This window comes from Xiphophorus hellerii, chromosome 20 (assembly GCF_003331165.1).
Source record: "Xiphophorus hellerii strain 12219 chromosome 20, Xiphophorus_hellerii-4.1, whole genome shotgun sequence".
NCBI lineage: Eukaryota > Metazoa > Chordata > Actinopteri > Cyprinodontiformes > Poeciliidae > Xiphophorus > Xiphophorus hellerii.
In genome coordinates, this window is record NC_045691.1 from 12089674 (window position 1) to 12106086 (window position 16413).

The 16413-nt window shown below is 37.4% G+C and overlaps 1 protein-coding gene across 1 annotated transcript; it reads left to right on the plus strand.

Moving 5' to 3' along the window:
- Positions 1-6495: 6495 nt before the first annotated feature.
- Positions 6496-12888, plus strand: LOC116710079 (leucine-rich repeat-containing protein 3-like). Its single transcript, XM_032548881.1, has 2 exons — positions 6496-6878; positions 8626-12888. Exon 2 carries the CDS (start codon positions 8692-8694, stop codon positions 9553-9555), a length of 864 nt encoding a protein of 287 aa, XP_032404772.1. The 5' UTR covers positions 6496-6878; positions 8626-8691; the 3' UTR covers positions 9556-12888.
- Positions 12889-16413: the final 3525 nt, after the last annotated feature.

Below are 16413 nucleotides of genomic sequence, written 5' to 3' on the forward strand. Positions count from 1 at the left end.
AGAAGGGGCTCAAACATTTTACTTCTGTTGAGTAGTCGGATTTTCATAACATAAACATCTTTACAACATTTTAAAGACTTGGGCTCATAAGTTTTTGAGTTCATTTCTGTTTTCTTCCAGTTCTGGTAGAATCAAAATGATCCTTTCTCCAGCAGCCATTGAGGGAGAGGCGAAGTACATCCAGGTCGTTGGTGCATCAACCAGCTGGTCAACACGCAGTCTGCATTCGAGTTTTAATGAGAAAGCTGCTGATTTGAGGTAAAATTGGAGAATTCTGAGCGTAATGTTTATTGTACATATTCCTAAGTACATTAAACCATGTACTTAGGAATATGAACCTGGAATTATTGCAACAAAATACTCCCTCAGTGTAATGCTGCCACCTTAATGCTTGCCGGTTGATAGTTTGAAATACGTGGTTGAATTTTAGACACATGGGAGTTCCAACAAAATGAAGATCCCAAACTCATCAGAACTGCTTTTGAGAATGGATAAAGCTGGCTAACATTAGACTTCTGGATTAGTTTTCCCAAATTCCTAATTTAAACTCTTTAGAGAAAATGTGGACTTTGCTGAAAATCCAACGAAATCCAATTAATTAAAGTAAAGTCTGCCATTTCTGATAGGAAGACACTTTTACATCTCATCTTTTTAATTTTCCTCTCTCTCAGAAGCACATACTTACACACATGCACACAATTTTTGGGGCCATCGCTGCTCTGGACCGAATCCAAAGTATCCATCTAATCTAGTCTCCTGTGTGACAGCCTTTTAAAGTCACATGGTAAATGTTTCACTTTGTGCCACGTATCGCTGTTTTCTCTGAGAGGATACAGAAGGAAACTTTTTTCCCTCAATAGCTTCCCTGTCTGAGCAGAACAGGACACAGCGGAGGTGTACTCATCAAAACAGTGTAATTGGGGATACAGTGAAACAAACATCAATCTGACAAGAAGGGAAAAAACTGAGTTGCAGCCAACAGTGTATTGATTTTAGCTTCTGTTTGCCACTCTACTCTTACACACACGGCCCTTAAGCTTATTCATGTTCAAGAGCTCTATTGCTTCATTGCTGTGCACGGTAAGCTAAATGGCTTGATGTGCTCTCTTTCTGCTTTTTGCATTTATGTTTATTTATTTTTTCAGATCATTTTTGCCTACAGAACCAGTCAGCACTACATCCTTGGCCTGCTACCCACATTACCTACAAAGCAGAAATTGTTAATACTTTGTTTTGTCAGCAGGGAAGAGTTTTCCATCTACAGTTTCTAATGACACAGCAAGTGAACCTGCGCTACTCCTTAGTCGTAAGCATTTTTTAGGCGACTCCTGCACAAGAAAGTATCAGTTGGCCAAACAGTGGAAAAAAAAGAAAGAAGAACCTCAGCAGAATACCTGGACTTATTAGCCTGACGTACTGTTCTTGGACTCATACCTTAAATCAAATTACACACAATATTTAGCATAAATACGCTGATAATAAGGAGTTTACACACATCATTGAAAAGAGTGTTACATTCATTTCTGACTTTTCATTATGAATTTGAACTTTTTTTCTAATGTTAAAGGGTCAAAGAATTAAAAAAAACAGTCCCAATAAATGTTTTCACCCCATTTGATGTTTTACCTTTTTTTTTAATTATTTTTACAAATCAGTCATAATAAAAAAAATTAACAAAAGAAAATGACAGAAAAGAAACTTTTTTTGCCAAAGTAAGAACTGATTTCTACAAAATTATGACATATAAAAGTATTTAACATAAAATAAGTATAAATGATCACTTCAGTATTTAGCAGATAAACCTTTGACTAAAGTCACATCACAGCGTCCGTGTGGATCGGTCTCAGTCAGGCTTGAACATCTGAAAGCTGCAATTTTTCTCCATTCGTCTTTGCAGTAGTTTTGATGTGTTTTTGGGATCATTGCTCTCCAGGAGCACCCAACTGTTTTCAGATTTCAACCACTTAACCCAGACTGCTCCCCTCAATTGAAATTAAATTGGTTTGGATGTTCAAGAAAAAAGAAGGAACCTCCTAAACTCAAGACACACCAGTTTTATTGTTCATAGCAAACTGCGGTGACCAAGAAAGAAGCGTTTCATAAATTATATTTTAGAGGTGAGGTTTTCAGACCTTAGAACACTACATCAACTGTAAAGCATGGTGATGGTAGTATCATGCTGATGGCCTGTCTTGATGCTGGTGCATTGCGCAAAGTGAGTCGAGTTGAAACTGAAACAAAGTCGGGAGGAATCTATTCAGTTGTCACAAGAAAAAGGAATAAAATATGCTTAAGGAGATTTCAAAGTTGCACAATTAAACAGAAACACCTCCTTAAGTCAGAATTAATTGACCTAATTTTACTGAACTCTTCCCAGTAGTAAATACATGCACATCTATTTGTGAACAAATTTCTTATCTCTTAAATGCATAAAATGCAGAAACATGCAGAGTGCATTTAGGTGGCATTACCGATAGTGATTGACCTGATCATTGAGTACAAAATTAGATAATTCAATTGGTTTTCTGGCTTGCAGCTAGATATGGCTATGTTGGATTTGATGTTAGTGCCAGATTCATGTTCTTACTTTATGAATGGAGCATAATGAATTAGTAGCTCTTTCTGGTTTACTGTCATCTGCTTAAAATCTTGCTCAATTTTACCTCATAAATACCAATCGCTCATTTGACTAAAGCCAAAAACTCCTGTCACCAGATGTACTTGTACCCAGTTTGCTAATGATAGTGTGCTTCTTTAAAAGAGTTTTACTCAAATATTACTGAGAACATATAAATTCAAGTCTTTTCGGAGTTGAGAAAATCAACTTCAAACTTGTGCCAGCCTGTTGTGGTCTTTACATTTATTTATGTATCTTTTGTGAAAAAATAATGGTCAAATACAACATCATTGAATCAATTAAAGTTCGACATTATTGACAATCACTCTGTTGATGAGGCTTTGTAAACATTGCGTGTTATTTCAAGAGACCTTCTCACTTGAACAAGGATTTTATTTCTATAGATATACATTTTAACGAAGACATGCGTTTCTCCCTCTGGCTGTCAGGTTTGTATCGTTTTTTTTTCCCATCTCTGACGCCTTTTTACACATTTGTTTTAAGGTTCATTCAGTGTTTTCCTCTCTGAGGACAGCGGCCAGCCCAAACAGATGATGCTGAACGGCTTCACTTCACTGCAGTCGGGTTTTCCAGAAGACTTCACACTGTCAACAATGTCAGCAGCAGACTGCTCATAGGCATGTACATCTTTTAGAGGCTCTCCTTGACAGATCATCCTAGATAGACACTTCGTGTTCCCGCTTCAGCCATTTTTTCTCCAGGTTTTTCTTTTTTTCATTTCTGTTTTTCCTCCTGCAAAATTATACTTCTCACCCGTCATCATGGATTTCATTCTCAGTCAGGAACCCAGAAAAATAGACTTTTTTTTTTATCTCTGCCATTATTTCCTTCCTCATTATGTACCCTTTTGTTTTCTGTCTGAAAACATACAAACTCAGCTTGTCCACAGCTTTCACTGTGTCAAACAGAGGCAATATCCTATCAAGGTCACAGTTTTCACCAGTATTAATATGTAAAGCAGAAGGAAGGAGGAACTGGTGTCACAACACTCTGTACTATTCTAGTCAGGGGTGGAATTGCTATAGATTTTAGGAGGCTGATGGAAGTGGGACATGCTGAGGAGAGGATGAGGGGTATGAGGAGCCATCCCGACTGTCAGATCAGTCCCTTTTCCCCCTGAGGGCTCTACTGTTGAAGGGCCAATATACTTACTGCTGTAAAAGATAAGAAACCCCAGACCTCTTGGACTAAAGTAGACCCCCTAAATAATATTTCTCTGCAGTACATATTGTTCTGTTTGGTACACCTGCACGTGTTTCAAGCTTTCGCTATTCGGGTGGTAATTTCATGATGATGTCTGTGAAACTCAAGGTTGCCAGGTGTCCCGGCTTCCTTGTGTTTGTAAATTAGTGCACTTGCCTCCCTGCCTGTCCATGTCGATCTTAATTTTCAACTTGATATACAGTGGCTCTCAGTACACTGCCACGAATTAGGCTCCTCTCTGTTTGACCTCCAGTAGTAAACAAGGACAAAACAAGAAATGATTACAAGAGCCACATCTTCCTTATAACGCTTATTTCTTTTGGCTCTATCAGGCTGCACAGCTGTGCGCCCAACTGTGATTGCCTTCAATATTTTCCTTAACAGTGTGACGTGTGCTGTGAATGTTGCATTGGTAGCAGTGAAAGAACTTGTTTTATTTATTAAGAGGGGGAAAATAACCAGTAGATTTTAGTGTATTCAGATTTATCTTTCTGGAGTTGATTTATATTATTTTGCACCATGAATCATGATGATGCATGGTGGTGGCTGCATCATGATGGGAAAGGTCAAGCAGTAAGTCTTTGGAATAAATCACTGATGACTATATTTCATTAGAGAATTAAAATAGTACTCACTTTTAACAATTATGTGCAACAAGAAAAAGCAATGGACTAATGTTTTCTGCTGACTTTTTAATAATTTGAGATTTGTGTACTATGCATTCAACATTAGAATAAAATCCTAATTCTGCACATGCCGACATCCAAACTTATTTATCTGAGTTTTACTATGCCTTGAAAAGTTACAAACATTGGGAGCATTTGTTTAATTGATAGAGGAACATTTGTCATAGTGGATATTACTACCAATATTTCAGCAACACCATTTCTGGAGAAATGACTGCCACATTAGAAAAAAATATGTAAAAAAAAAAAACAATAGTTAACAGTATTATTATTATTCAAAGTAATACCATATTGGCAATTTTAAGCACTTTAAATTGCCTTGTTGCCGAAAATGTTTATTTCTTCTGTTAGTGTTTTGATGATAGTTTTAGATAGAACTTGGGTCAAAAACTCATAGATTGTATGTCAGTATGTAGGATTAACAAAACTCCCTCTTTTAAATTAACTGACTCAGTTGCCTGGGAGAGGCTTATCCCACCAGGACCAAAATTTGTCATCATGGAATGAAAGTAATCACTCAAGACAGTCTTATATTGATTGGTTGCTCATCCTTTTGGAGGCAATCCATCACTTACAGGTTATAAAAGTTTTCCTTTCACTTGCCATCCACCTTCAGTGTTATATTTCAGTTCTGCTTTAAGTTAGAAAGTTTTAGACAGCTCAGGTCAAATAGGAATAAACCGAATAAATTAATACAGCATATTTCTGGCTTAATTTACTGGCCCACTGGTGAAGATGTCTTAAAAGTATAACCAGAGTAAATAATAAAGATGGCAAAAAATGGAAACTCTAAAAATCAAACTCTTAATTTGAGCACATGAAATGAGTCTGGAAAAAAACTGTTAAGAAATAATTGACTCAAGCAAAATCTCTAATGATGCAGCTTGTGTTACCCCAGCGATCCCTTCAAAATAAATGTACTAGAAGCATTTTTTAAAAATATGTCCTACTTCTTAAGCTACACAGTGGGCAGGATGTTAAGTTAAGAGTAAACCTGTTAGAGAACAGCATCTTGGGGTCATCAAAAGTCCACAACAACTGTTTGGCACCGTCTACATGGTAATTGGTTGTTAAGAAATTACGCAAAAAAGGAAAAATATGTTTTTTTGCTAAACTCAAAAGGGATTTCAACTAAAACTGTGTTCTTTGGTCAGATGAGACTAAAACTTGAGCTCCAAGTGGATCTGGTATATAGGAGAAGAGTGGAAAAGCCACTCAATCCCATGTTAACTATGATGGAGGATGTGTTATGCAGTAAGGATGTTTCTCTGCCAACGGTTCTTGTTAAAGTCCATGGCATGATAGCAACTCTTCAAGACAAGGACATTTTAAACAAAACTCTTTCAGGAAAGTGAAAATAGGTCATCACAAGGTCTTCAACACAGAATGGTTCCCTAGTTGACTTAGTATAATCAACCTTTTTTTCATCACAGTCCACAGGCATAAATCCTGAGGAAAACCTATTTGCTGAGCTGAAGAGAGCAGAGCAAAGGAGAAGACCCAGGACTCTGAATGATCTATAGAGATTGCACAAAGAGAAATAGTCAAGATCTCCCCCTCTCTGTGAATGCTTCCACCTGGTGAAATGTTTAAAAAGAAGAGTGAGTTATGTTCTAATGACAAAGGGGGGAAGGGAGGCTACACATAGCGCAACTGCAGGGGTGGCAATTATTGCTAGTGATTTTATTAAAAATAATTATTACATTACATTCCACAGATTAATTGTTCTCCAATGAGGTTTGGTAAAACGTTTTAGTGCAAGTATGTGTTCCTGCAATAACAAGTAATTTATTCTAAGGCTTTTATGGAGTGGCCGCCGCTTTACTTTGTGTAGCTTAAATTAAATGTGATTCTGTTATTTATTTGGATTCTTTTTCTAACTTATCTCTGTGTGTACCTGTCCCCATTCACTCAGCTTTTGTGGAAGACTTATTCTAAGAATCTAATTATAGCGAAAGGTAATTACGTTAATAGCTCATAGAGGTAGCGTGTTCTCAGAAAAGCGAGATGGATGCCGCTGGTAAGGAGGGGTGATGATGGCACACCCTCCGTGTTTGGATTTACCTTTTACAAACACCTATTCTCAGGGAGAGGAAGAGAGAACGAGGAGAAGGAAGAGGAGGAGGAGGGAGAGTTTGCCCCACATCTTCACAGCTAAAACTGCCTCCGTCGTTGAGACAGTCCGAGATGGAGCCGTCTGTGGGCAACAGAGCGCAGCGTTTCCACTCATGGATCCACGCAGAAAAGGAGGATTTTGGTGAAAAGCGAATATAAACTACAAACGGAGTTCGAAATCAACCCCGCTTTCATCCACCATATGGAGTTAAACTTCATATTAAACTATTTTAAAGGTAAGATAGTTTTGCCGAACAATGTGTATTGCGTGCGTAAAATGTGTTCCACATGTACAGTGGCCGCTGTAGTTTGCTTTCGTTTAACAAAAAGTCTATAGTCTAGAGAAACGGTTTCTGAAAACATTAGTTATATTATAAATTGTGTATTTTATGTGTAATTTATGCATGAAAAGTTACAAAGCATGCAACAAAAAGAAAACACTGGAATCTTTTGATCAGAACCATTTATGGCAGTTTCCACCCATATTAACGAGGTTTAAACCTAAAGAAACTTTCATTGCAAATATAACAAAAAAAGGCCTGTAACTCATCTAACTTCCTATTAATGCTAAAAAATTTACACATAACATTCAAAACAATTATTTTATAATTTAAATGTATTTTATTTTGCTCGTTTCTTTTTCCTACCCTCCTCATCCCCATTATTTTTCATGCATCATGTGATTGTTTTGCTACTTGGAAATTTGCATACCTTAATTCAATATGTCAATGAAAATCATGAGAAGTGCCTGAAATTTCTACCTAATATTACTGGACATACTGGGCTTTTTACCAGTTTAATTTGAGCATATCAGACAGATCTAGGGCAATCTAAAAAGTCTGAGGTTCCAGCCTTTAAGCATATTCTTCCTATTTCCAGTGGAGACTGGAGACACATGACAGTTTTGATTTTATTATGAAAACACAGGGTGCTTGACATTTAAGAGGGTATTCTTGTAATCAAATTGAAGCAGTCTCTTGTGAGCTCTGTCCTATAGAAACATCATTTTCAGGAAGGATGCACTTGCCTCAGAAAAACAAAGCAGCTCTGGAAACATCGGGTTGAATCGTCAAAAAAAGCTGCAATGGAAAATGTCTACAGAGATAGACAGGCTAAAAAAACAAATGAAACAAAACAACATGCAAATATGAGGCTTGTTCGATTGGAAATAGTTTAACTCATATTAAATATTTACCATAATCCACAGTGTTTTTTGCACATTATCTTTGTTTTATTAAATTTTGCCTTCCAGTTGCATGAGCGGTGAGCAGATGGTAACACCAAGACTACAGCAAGAGGATTTTTTCACACTATTGTCACTTATTGACACTGTGAGATTCATCCAGGATTGATGTTCTTGTCCTTAATAGTCTAACAGGCACTGCTTGGGCTATTGATTGTTCTCTCTCTAGCCTCCATCTCTAAAGCGCGTAGCACGCTTAACCCTTGCAGCGTGATTAAGCAGCCCTGGTATCATAGAGACATAAATAGAAGGGTAAATGAGACAAAAATGTATCGATCAGGATAATATGATACCTTTTATTCTGGCCTTGAAGGACAGAACAGAAAGGAGGTAGGGTGGAGTAGAGATCATTGCATTATATGATTGTGTCCTTCTAATGCAGAAATGCAAAAGGGGTTTGCAACCTTATTAGGCCACTTAGGCTATCATTACAGCTGCTTAGACTGTGATTAAAAGAGGAAGCCACTGTAGTTAAATATATTGGTGCATTTTCCAGAAATCTGGTGTTATTACTGGATTAGCCACCATGCAAGATGTTTGTCATGTAAAGAATTAGCTTTATGCATGATTCAGTGCTGTGTTGCTCTATAAAGGCACTTTTGTGTTGGGTGGATCTAAAGCTCATTTCATTTCTGTAATGCAAGTTTTTCCTCCTCTGTATAATCCTCTGCATGCATTTTTATTGAATGTGTTTCCAGATTTTCTTCTTTACTCTGTTCCCCTTTTTCCCAACCTGTCAGGTTCTCCTGTAGCAACAGCCTGAGTGATTGGGAACTGATGTGTGTCCATGGGGATATGGTGAGGCGATGTGCACAAGCTTGTGTGAGAAGAGATGTGGCGCCGTCAGTGGAGGAAGAGGAAGGGGGACAGGTGAAAAGCTGGATCTCTACTCATGGCTGTGCATGTCACTCTTGTTCTCGACCCTGTGGGGTCAAGCAACCCCGCAGTGCCCGGACAGCTGCCACTGTGCCTGGGAAACGGCCACTGTCTTGTGCTCGGATGCAGGGCTGCGGGAAATCCCAGAGGGGATCCCACCAGAGACGGTTTCCTTACACCTGGAGCGCAACTACATCCGGAACATCCCAGAGAGTACCTTCAGCCACCTGGTCCACCTGCGGGATCTCTATCTGTCCCACAACCGCATCGACTCTCTCTCCTCCGGGGCCCTGCGGCATCTGGGACCTGACCTGCGCCTGCTGGACCTCTCACATAACCAGCTGAGGCAGGCCAGCAGGGAGGAGTTTGGGTCCACTCGCGCCAAGACGCGGCTCTACCACAATCCCTGGCACTGTGATTGCACCCTGCAGGAGCTGATGGAGACTCTGAACCTGGAGCCCGAGACCGTGAATGGGATCATCTGCGAGAGCTCTGTGCGAGGCGTAGGTGAGGGGAGCCGGTGGGAGGACCCGGGATCACCAGGTGAGCACGCAGGTCAGCCGCTGGTCAAGCTGCTGGACTCTGGGGTGAACTTCTGCAGCCTGCAGAGGAAGACCACGGATGTAGCCATGCTAGTGACCATGTTTGTGTGGTTCTTCATGGTCATTGTGTACGTTGTGTACTACGTCCGGCAGAACCAGGCTGAGGCCAGGAGGCATTTGGAGTACCTGAAGAGTCTACCCAGCCCACGTAAGACCCCTACAGAGACAGACACTCTGAGCACGGGTTTCTGAGCTGAATGCTGTTGAAACTTAACATTCAGGTGCCAAATTTATGGAACGTGACTCTGAAACTGCTGAGAGAAGTTACTGAAGTTACCAACTATGGAGGAAATTAACCTTTTACAGCTGTTTGATTATTCCGTTAAATTCTTATTCTATACATTTATTTTCTTATGACGTTTTTGTTTTTCAGTTTTAGTACAAAATTTTACATATTTTTCAACTTGTACTATCTGCACTGATAGAGGAGAGGAAAAGTTATAAAGCGCAGCAGGTAATGATAAGACAGGACTACATATAGAGAAAGACTTTGAACTTAATAACATTCTGTCTCCCTTTGTAGCACCTCTTTTCTTCTCCCTCCATGCCTCGTACTCTGCTCTTTTATCTTTCATTAGGTTCTAATTAGGAGACGTTGACCAGCTGACCCCTAATGAACACTTGAAAGGCACTAATCAGTTGGAGTGTGTTTGTCAGGTGTGCAAATTCAGATGTGTGTCCTTTACATGCTGTTTGAGTCACCTGTAAGTGTGTGTGCATGTATACACGTGTGTGTATATGTGGTGTTTCTAGGCACTGTCACGGCCATTCTTACTTTGAAAACCCTGATTTTGCACAAATCCTTACCAGGACTTCAGTTTTAGACAAACACCACACTACTCATCTAAATTTACTCTGGACAAGCTGGGTGGGATGTCCTTTGTCCTTATGCTGCAGGAAACAGTTTTTGAAAAATCTCAACAGACGTAATAATTGGTACAAAGAAATTTTGAGCTGAGTTAGTGAAATGAGTTGCTATCTAGAGGTTTTGCTTTAGTTCCGATTTGTCTTTGGGCTACGGGAGTCTAATTGTGCCACAATTCAACAAAGATCTCAAACATGAAATGAACACTTAAAGTCAAAACAAATACATAAATGATTTAAGTAAATACAACTGTCTTGATGAACGTGACTAGATGGATTTTAGGTATGACATGGACATTTCTGAGTTTTTTTTAATTATCTTACGGCTGTGGGCTGTAGAACATCAGCTCTACCAGTCAAAGCCAGCGGTCCCAGAGTTTACATGCTACATAAGAAGCCACAGTGACAGTATAAAGTATTTTATGGTGTACTAAAGCGAAGAAAGCTTAAATTGATTTAATAATTGCTGAAATAGTCAGATCACATTTCAACATATGACTTCACATTCAAATTATGTTTTTCATTTACTTACATCATTTTGCATTTAATAAATTATTGAAATATTTGAATAAATATTGGTAAATTGGATTTATTCGTTTCCAGGTTTGTTCTAATATGAATATGTATAAATATAATTTCATGCTTTATTTTCTTTCTTCATTTTGGAGCTTTTTCTTCTCCATGGTTTACCACATGGACTCTATCAGAACTGACTCCATTTTTAATGACACTGAGAAAATAATCACCTCATTTATTATTAAAAGAGTCATTCATTTTATTGTAACATATTAGGTGACCTATGTAAATTAATGAATTTCTTCTCCAGCTTTCTCCACATATTGAGCTAAACCACACTGGATTAACAGCCACATTTGATTGATTTTTGTGAGGGTGTTGCAACCATGCTTATTGTACAAATAACTCCAGTGTCCTCAACGGGATATGTTAGTGTTGTATTAAAATATTAATGCAATTCTTCTCTGCTACAATAAGAGATCTAAAATAAAACTCCTTTCTATTGGCAGTCATAAATGTCGAGAAATGGTTCAAAATATGGTTTGACATAATGAATGAAATAATCAAAATTATGTTCATTTTATGTTAATTTACCCTTAATTTATACTTCTGCATTAATGTCACAACATCAGACGTTCTTGCACATTTATTTTGACCAAAAATGAATGAATTGAAGAAAAGAATGATCCAAACAAGTGTCTTGACATTCAAATTGCACCTGAGTAAATGTATTGAATGAAAATAGAGTTCATGTAAGTGTAGCATTATGTACGTTTTTGTTTGGTTGTTTCCAGAGCATTGCATTTCTTAAAATCAGAGTATTGTAGGTTTTGGGTGGTTTGAAAAATAGCAAAACATTTTGAATGAGATGTCAGAAATTGTGCTTGACTCAAATGAGTTTTCTTCAGCATGAAGAAACAGTTCTCCCCCCAACCCCACCTGTTGCTGCCAGATGCCACAAACCTGGCTGAAAGAAACCCAGTACATTTTTTACTTGTTCCCAAAATTGGAAAAATAAATTGGGATGATGGACAAACAGAAGGAACCTTACCCACAACCTTTGGTAACAATATGTCGGTCAAACAGCTGGCTGCAGCCTGTGATACCATACTGTGAAACCATGGTATGGGATAACATGGTTTCACTGTATGCTACTTGCATAAAAAATCTAAACAAAAAATATATATAATGGTCCAGTTACCTCCTCAAACACTCAACAAGAGACACATCAAACAGTTGCAGGAAACCGGCCCTCTGAATTTGACATCTGAGAATCTCATTCCAGCTCATGTCTTATGTATAATGTCATAACTAGATGTAGCTTACATAATAATAAAAATTCTTTGTGTTGCAGAGATAATAGGATGCAACTGAAGCCATACATTTGTTTTATTAAATTTGTGTCAAACAAAATAAATCACTTGTTCATCTTGAAAATTATATCTGCTTTACTTTGGTCAACTGTTTCCATAATTTTTTAAAAATTTTTTTCTTACTTTGTGAAAATAAAGAATTAATAGGGAATTGAATGGACTGATTTATGCTTGATATGTAAACAATTGTGTATAAATTCATTATCAGACTGTTAAAACTGTACCTGGATTTTATCAGACAAATGGTACTTTTTAGGTGCAGAAGCAGAACTTAGAATAGGTAACCTATCTGTGAACTGTGATGTGCTAATTGTGGTGTGCATGTGTTGTAACCCACAGAGAAAGGCTGGCTGCATTGTGTCTACACTTTAAATTAGAGTCAGTCGTTATCATGTTGGTAAACCAAAGGCTAAAAGGGAGATGAGGTTGGACAACTCTCTGACCTTTAAATAACAAGAGAGCAAAGGGTGAGTAGCAATGTGGGTGTTTACTGTTTGTCACAAATCATTCATCTAAATTTCATGCAGCATATTTCTGTATCCTTCAATGCACATTTTGTATTGAGTAAACCTTGGACCAATTTTTGCTTGCTGATAATTCTGACAAGCCAAATCTCAAAATCTAAATATGTCTACTTGTTATAGTCTTTAGCTGTGGGATTTCGTTTATTGATGTTGATGTTTTGTTTTAATCATTGCTTTATGTTATTGTTTCCTGACAACAAATGATTCAAATCTAAATAAACTTTTGCAGTGCCTTGCAATAGACGTCACACGCTTTTATTTTATTTTACTTTGTAGAGCTTTTTGTGATAGTCAAATACAAAGGCATGCTTAATTGGGAAATGGAAGAAAATGATGCATTTTTGACAAAAATTTAAAAGGGTGCCGTGTGTTTTTCTATTAAATCAATTTTTAATTAGATGTAGGTTCAAGTTTTAACTGCTACATTAATATGCTTAAATCTAAACCACCTCAGTTTGGCCCTGGTCTGGCAGTTATTCCTGCTGAAAATGTAACGTAATGTGTCGCAGGTTTTTCGCAGCCTTCAACAACCTTTCTTTCAGGGTAGCCTTGTATTTGGCCCTTTTCATCTACCTCTCACCTCTAAGCAGCTTCCCTCCCCTGCTCAAGAAAAACATCCACATAGCATGATGGTTCCATCACCATGTGTTGCTGTGGGGGAGGTGGGGTGATGTTCAATTTTGCACACATAGCATTCAATTTTGCTCTCATCTCATCTGGACCAACTTCTTCCACGTTTTTTTGTGTACACAGCTTGAGGCAAATTGAAATGAGACTTTTTTGACTACTCTTTCATGAAGGGTAGATATGGCATAATCCACCTGAGTGGTATCTATTTGCTGTTTCTTCAGGCTCTTGGCTATTTAACTTAGTGTGCTTTTGGCCGTCATGATGCTATTAATCGGTGGCATCTGAAGGCATTTGACGTTAGTGTATTTATTTAGGTATATCAGATTTAAAATGTGCCAAAAAAACACTGTATATAACCATCCTGCAGTGAAACATGGTCGATGCAGCATCATGCTGTGATGGAATGAGATAAATGAGTATAGACAAAAGATGGATGGATGGATAGGTATATATATATACTAGTTACTCATAATCTATAATAACCCTGATCATAATCAGCATGATTATAAAATTGTTATGGAACAAATTAAAGAAACTAAACATAAAATAAACAAAAAAACCCCACTTAAATTAGAAACATTTTAAACTACTTTGAATAATTGAGAATAATGTACTGTTTGATAACTAGGACCAATTGTGTGATTGAACTGAAATGAGTTTTGTTTTGGTAAAGTGCCTTAAGACATTTGTTGTCAATTGATGCTATATAAATTAACTAAACTGATTTGAATTACTAAAGTAACAGAGTATTATCAGCTGATTAACTATGGAGGAATTCCCCCATAATTAAACATCTAATATTATCAAACGTATCTCCCTCTAACACACGTAGAGAGATTCTGAGAAGCATAAGTTTTATTTCTAGATGCCTGATTTAAGTTGAATGGACAGTTTTAAAAGGATAAAAAAATAAATAATTAAAAATCGGGATACCTAAAAGGATATAAAGAATACATAAAAGTGACAGAAGAAAACATCCGAAAAGCTGCAAAAAACTTGAGATTGACTTTTGATTAATGAATTGAAAAATTAGTTTTACAACTCTTGTAACTGAAAAGAAAAGCCTTTCCTGAGTTTAAGCAATAAAACGGTTCTTGTAACTACCGACAGCTCTTTTCATGTTTACTTTGGTATTTTTTCCCATTATTGGGGCCTGCCATGCAAAGCAATGGCAGGAACCTATTACTATTGTCGGAGAGAAGCGTCTCTTTAATCTTTATTTTTCTTCCGTAACCGTTAATGTGGCTCATACCGCTTGGTGCACACCTACAAATGAGGTATCAAAACCTGCAGAAAATTCACGCCATTCCAGCTATTACTTCTGGTGGGATTTGGGCTTAACGTGGCGACATAATTCGCAAAAAACTACGAAAAAAACCCCATTATAAGTCAATGGGAAAAATCCTAGAAATACCCTATTTTTGAGGATTTTCTGTGTCGTCACAAATTCACCTAGAAATGCCATTCAAATGTCATTTTGTAGATACGTCTGTGATCTCTTCGAAAGTGAAGACGGCTCGTCGATACCAGTTACGGTTTGTCCACAATTTGCCTCTAAGCGACCCAAAGTTTCTCATTTTTCCTAAAGTTAGAGTGCGTATCTGGCTGCTTAGAGTGAGAGATGAAGACAACTTTTTCAGCCCAAATCATTTTTGAAATCGCCATCACGCCCACAAATATCGCACGATTTGTATCAAAATCGGTCCTGACATTGATACGCCTGTCTGCTCCGGTAAAATGTTTTCGAAATTTATCTAGACCGTACGGTTTTCTGTCACGGTGCTTCAGAGCAAAGTCATGCGACAGGATTTTCTGAGGCTGTCTGAGGCTCTCTCCCATGTATTTGAATAGAATTTCAGATCTGGGCACAACATTTCTTTCTCTCATCACTGTAAATGCTCTGAGTGAGGTACAGATATGAATCTCGGGACTATCGCAGAAGACACATAGGCCTCTCATACGCTCCAAACGCTTTTCGAATATGTATTACGGTTCCCGGACAGGAAGGATTTGTTTCCAATGCTTTTTTTCAGTAAAACGTGTTTGCTCAAACACACAATTGTGTGTTTGAGAGCTCACAGCTCAGAGCTCACACCCTGCTGAGACCATTATTTACCATAGCAACGGAACTCAAGAGGCTATTGGCTGCTGATTAGGACTACAGATACGCATCATTGTAGTTCTATCTATAGTGGACCGCTCAGTTGAAACAGATCAGGACTGAACTGGCCTTTAGAACTATTTGCTGCTATGGGCTGTATATAACTGATTTAACTCAGGAACTGTTACACATGGGATTAGTTTGGAATTTAAAATTAAGCATAATAATAATTTCAAAATAAAAGCCTTGAATATTTTTACATCAGGTAATTGCCGTTTTTGGCTTTATTTGACTTTTTCATCCAAAGCACTGTTACACATGGTATTAGTTTGGCCCTTTGAAATGAAGCTTAACAAAAATTTCAAAATAAAAGCTTTGAATATTTTTACATCATGTAATTGCTCTTTTTGGCTTTATTTGACTTTTTCATCCAAAGCACTGTTACACATGGGATTAGTTCGGAACTTTAAAATGAAGCTTAACAAAAATTTCAAAATAAAAGCTTTGAATATTTTTACATCATGTAATTGCTCTTTTTGGCTTTATTTGACTTTTTCATCCAAAGCACTGTTACACATGGGATTAGTTCGGAACTTTAAAATGGAGCATAAGAATAATTTCAAAATAAAAGCCTTGAATATTTTTACATCAGGTAATTGCGCTTTTTGGCTTTATGTGACTTTTTTAACCAAAGCACTGTTACACAATGGAATAGTTTGGCCCTCTGAAATGAAGCATACTGAAAATTTCAAAATAAAAGCCTTGAATATTTTTACGTCATGTAATTGCTCTTTTTGGCCGTATATGACTTTTTCATCCAAAGCACTGTTACACATGGGATTAGTTCGGAACTTTAAAATGGAGCATAATAATAATTTCAAAATAAAAGCCTTGAATATTTTTACATCATGTAATTGCTCTTTTTGGCTTTATTTGACTTTTTCATCCAAAGCACTGTTACACATGGTATTAGTTTGGCCCTTTGAAATGAAGCTTAACAAAAATTTCAAAATAAAAGCCTTGAATATTTTTACATCATGTA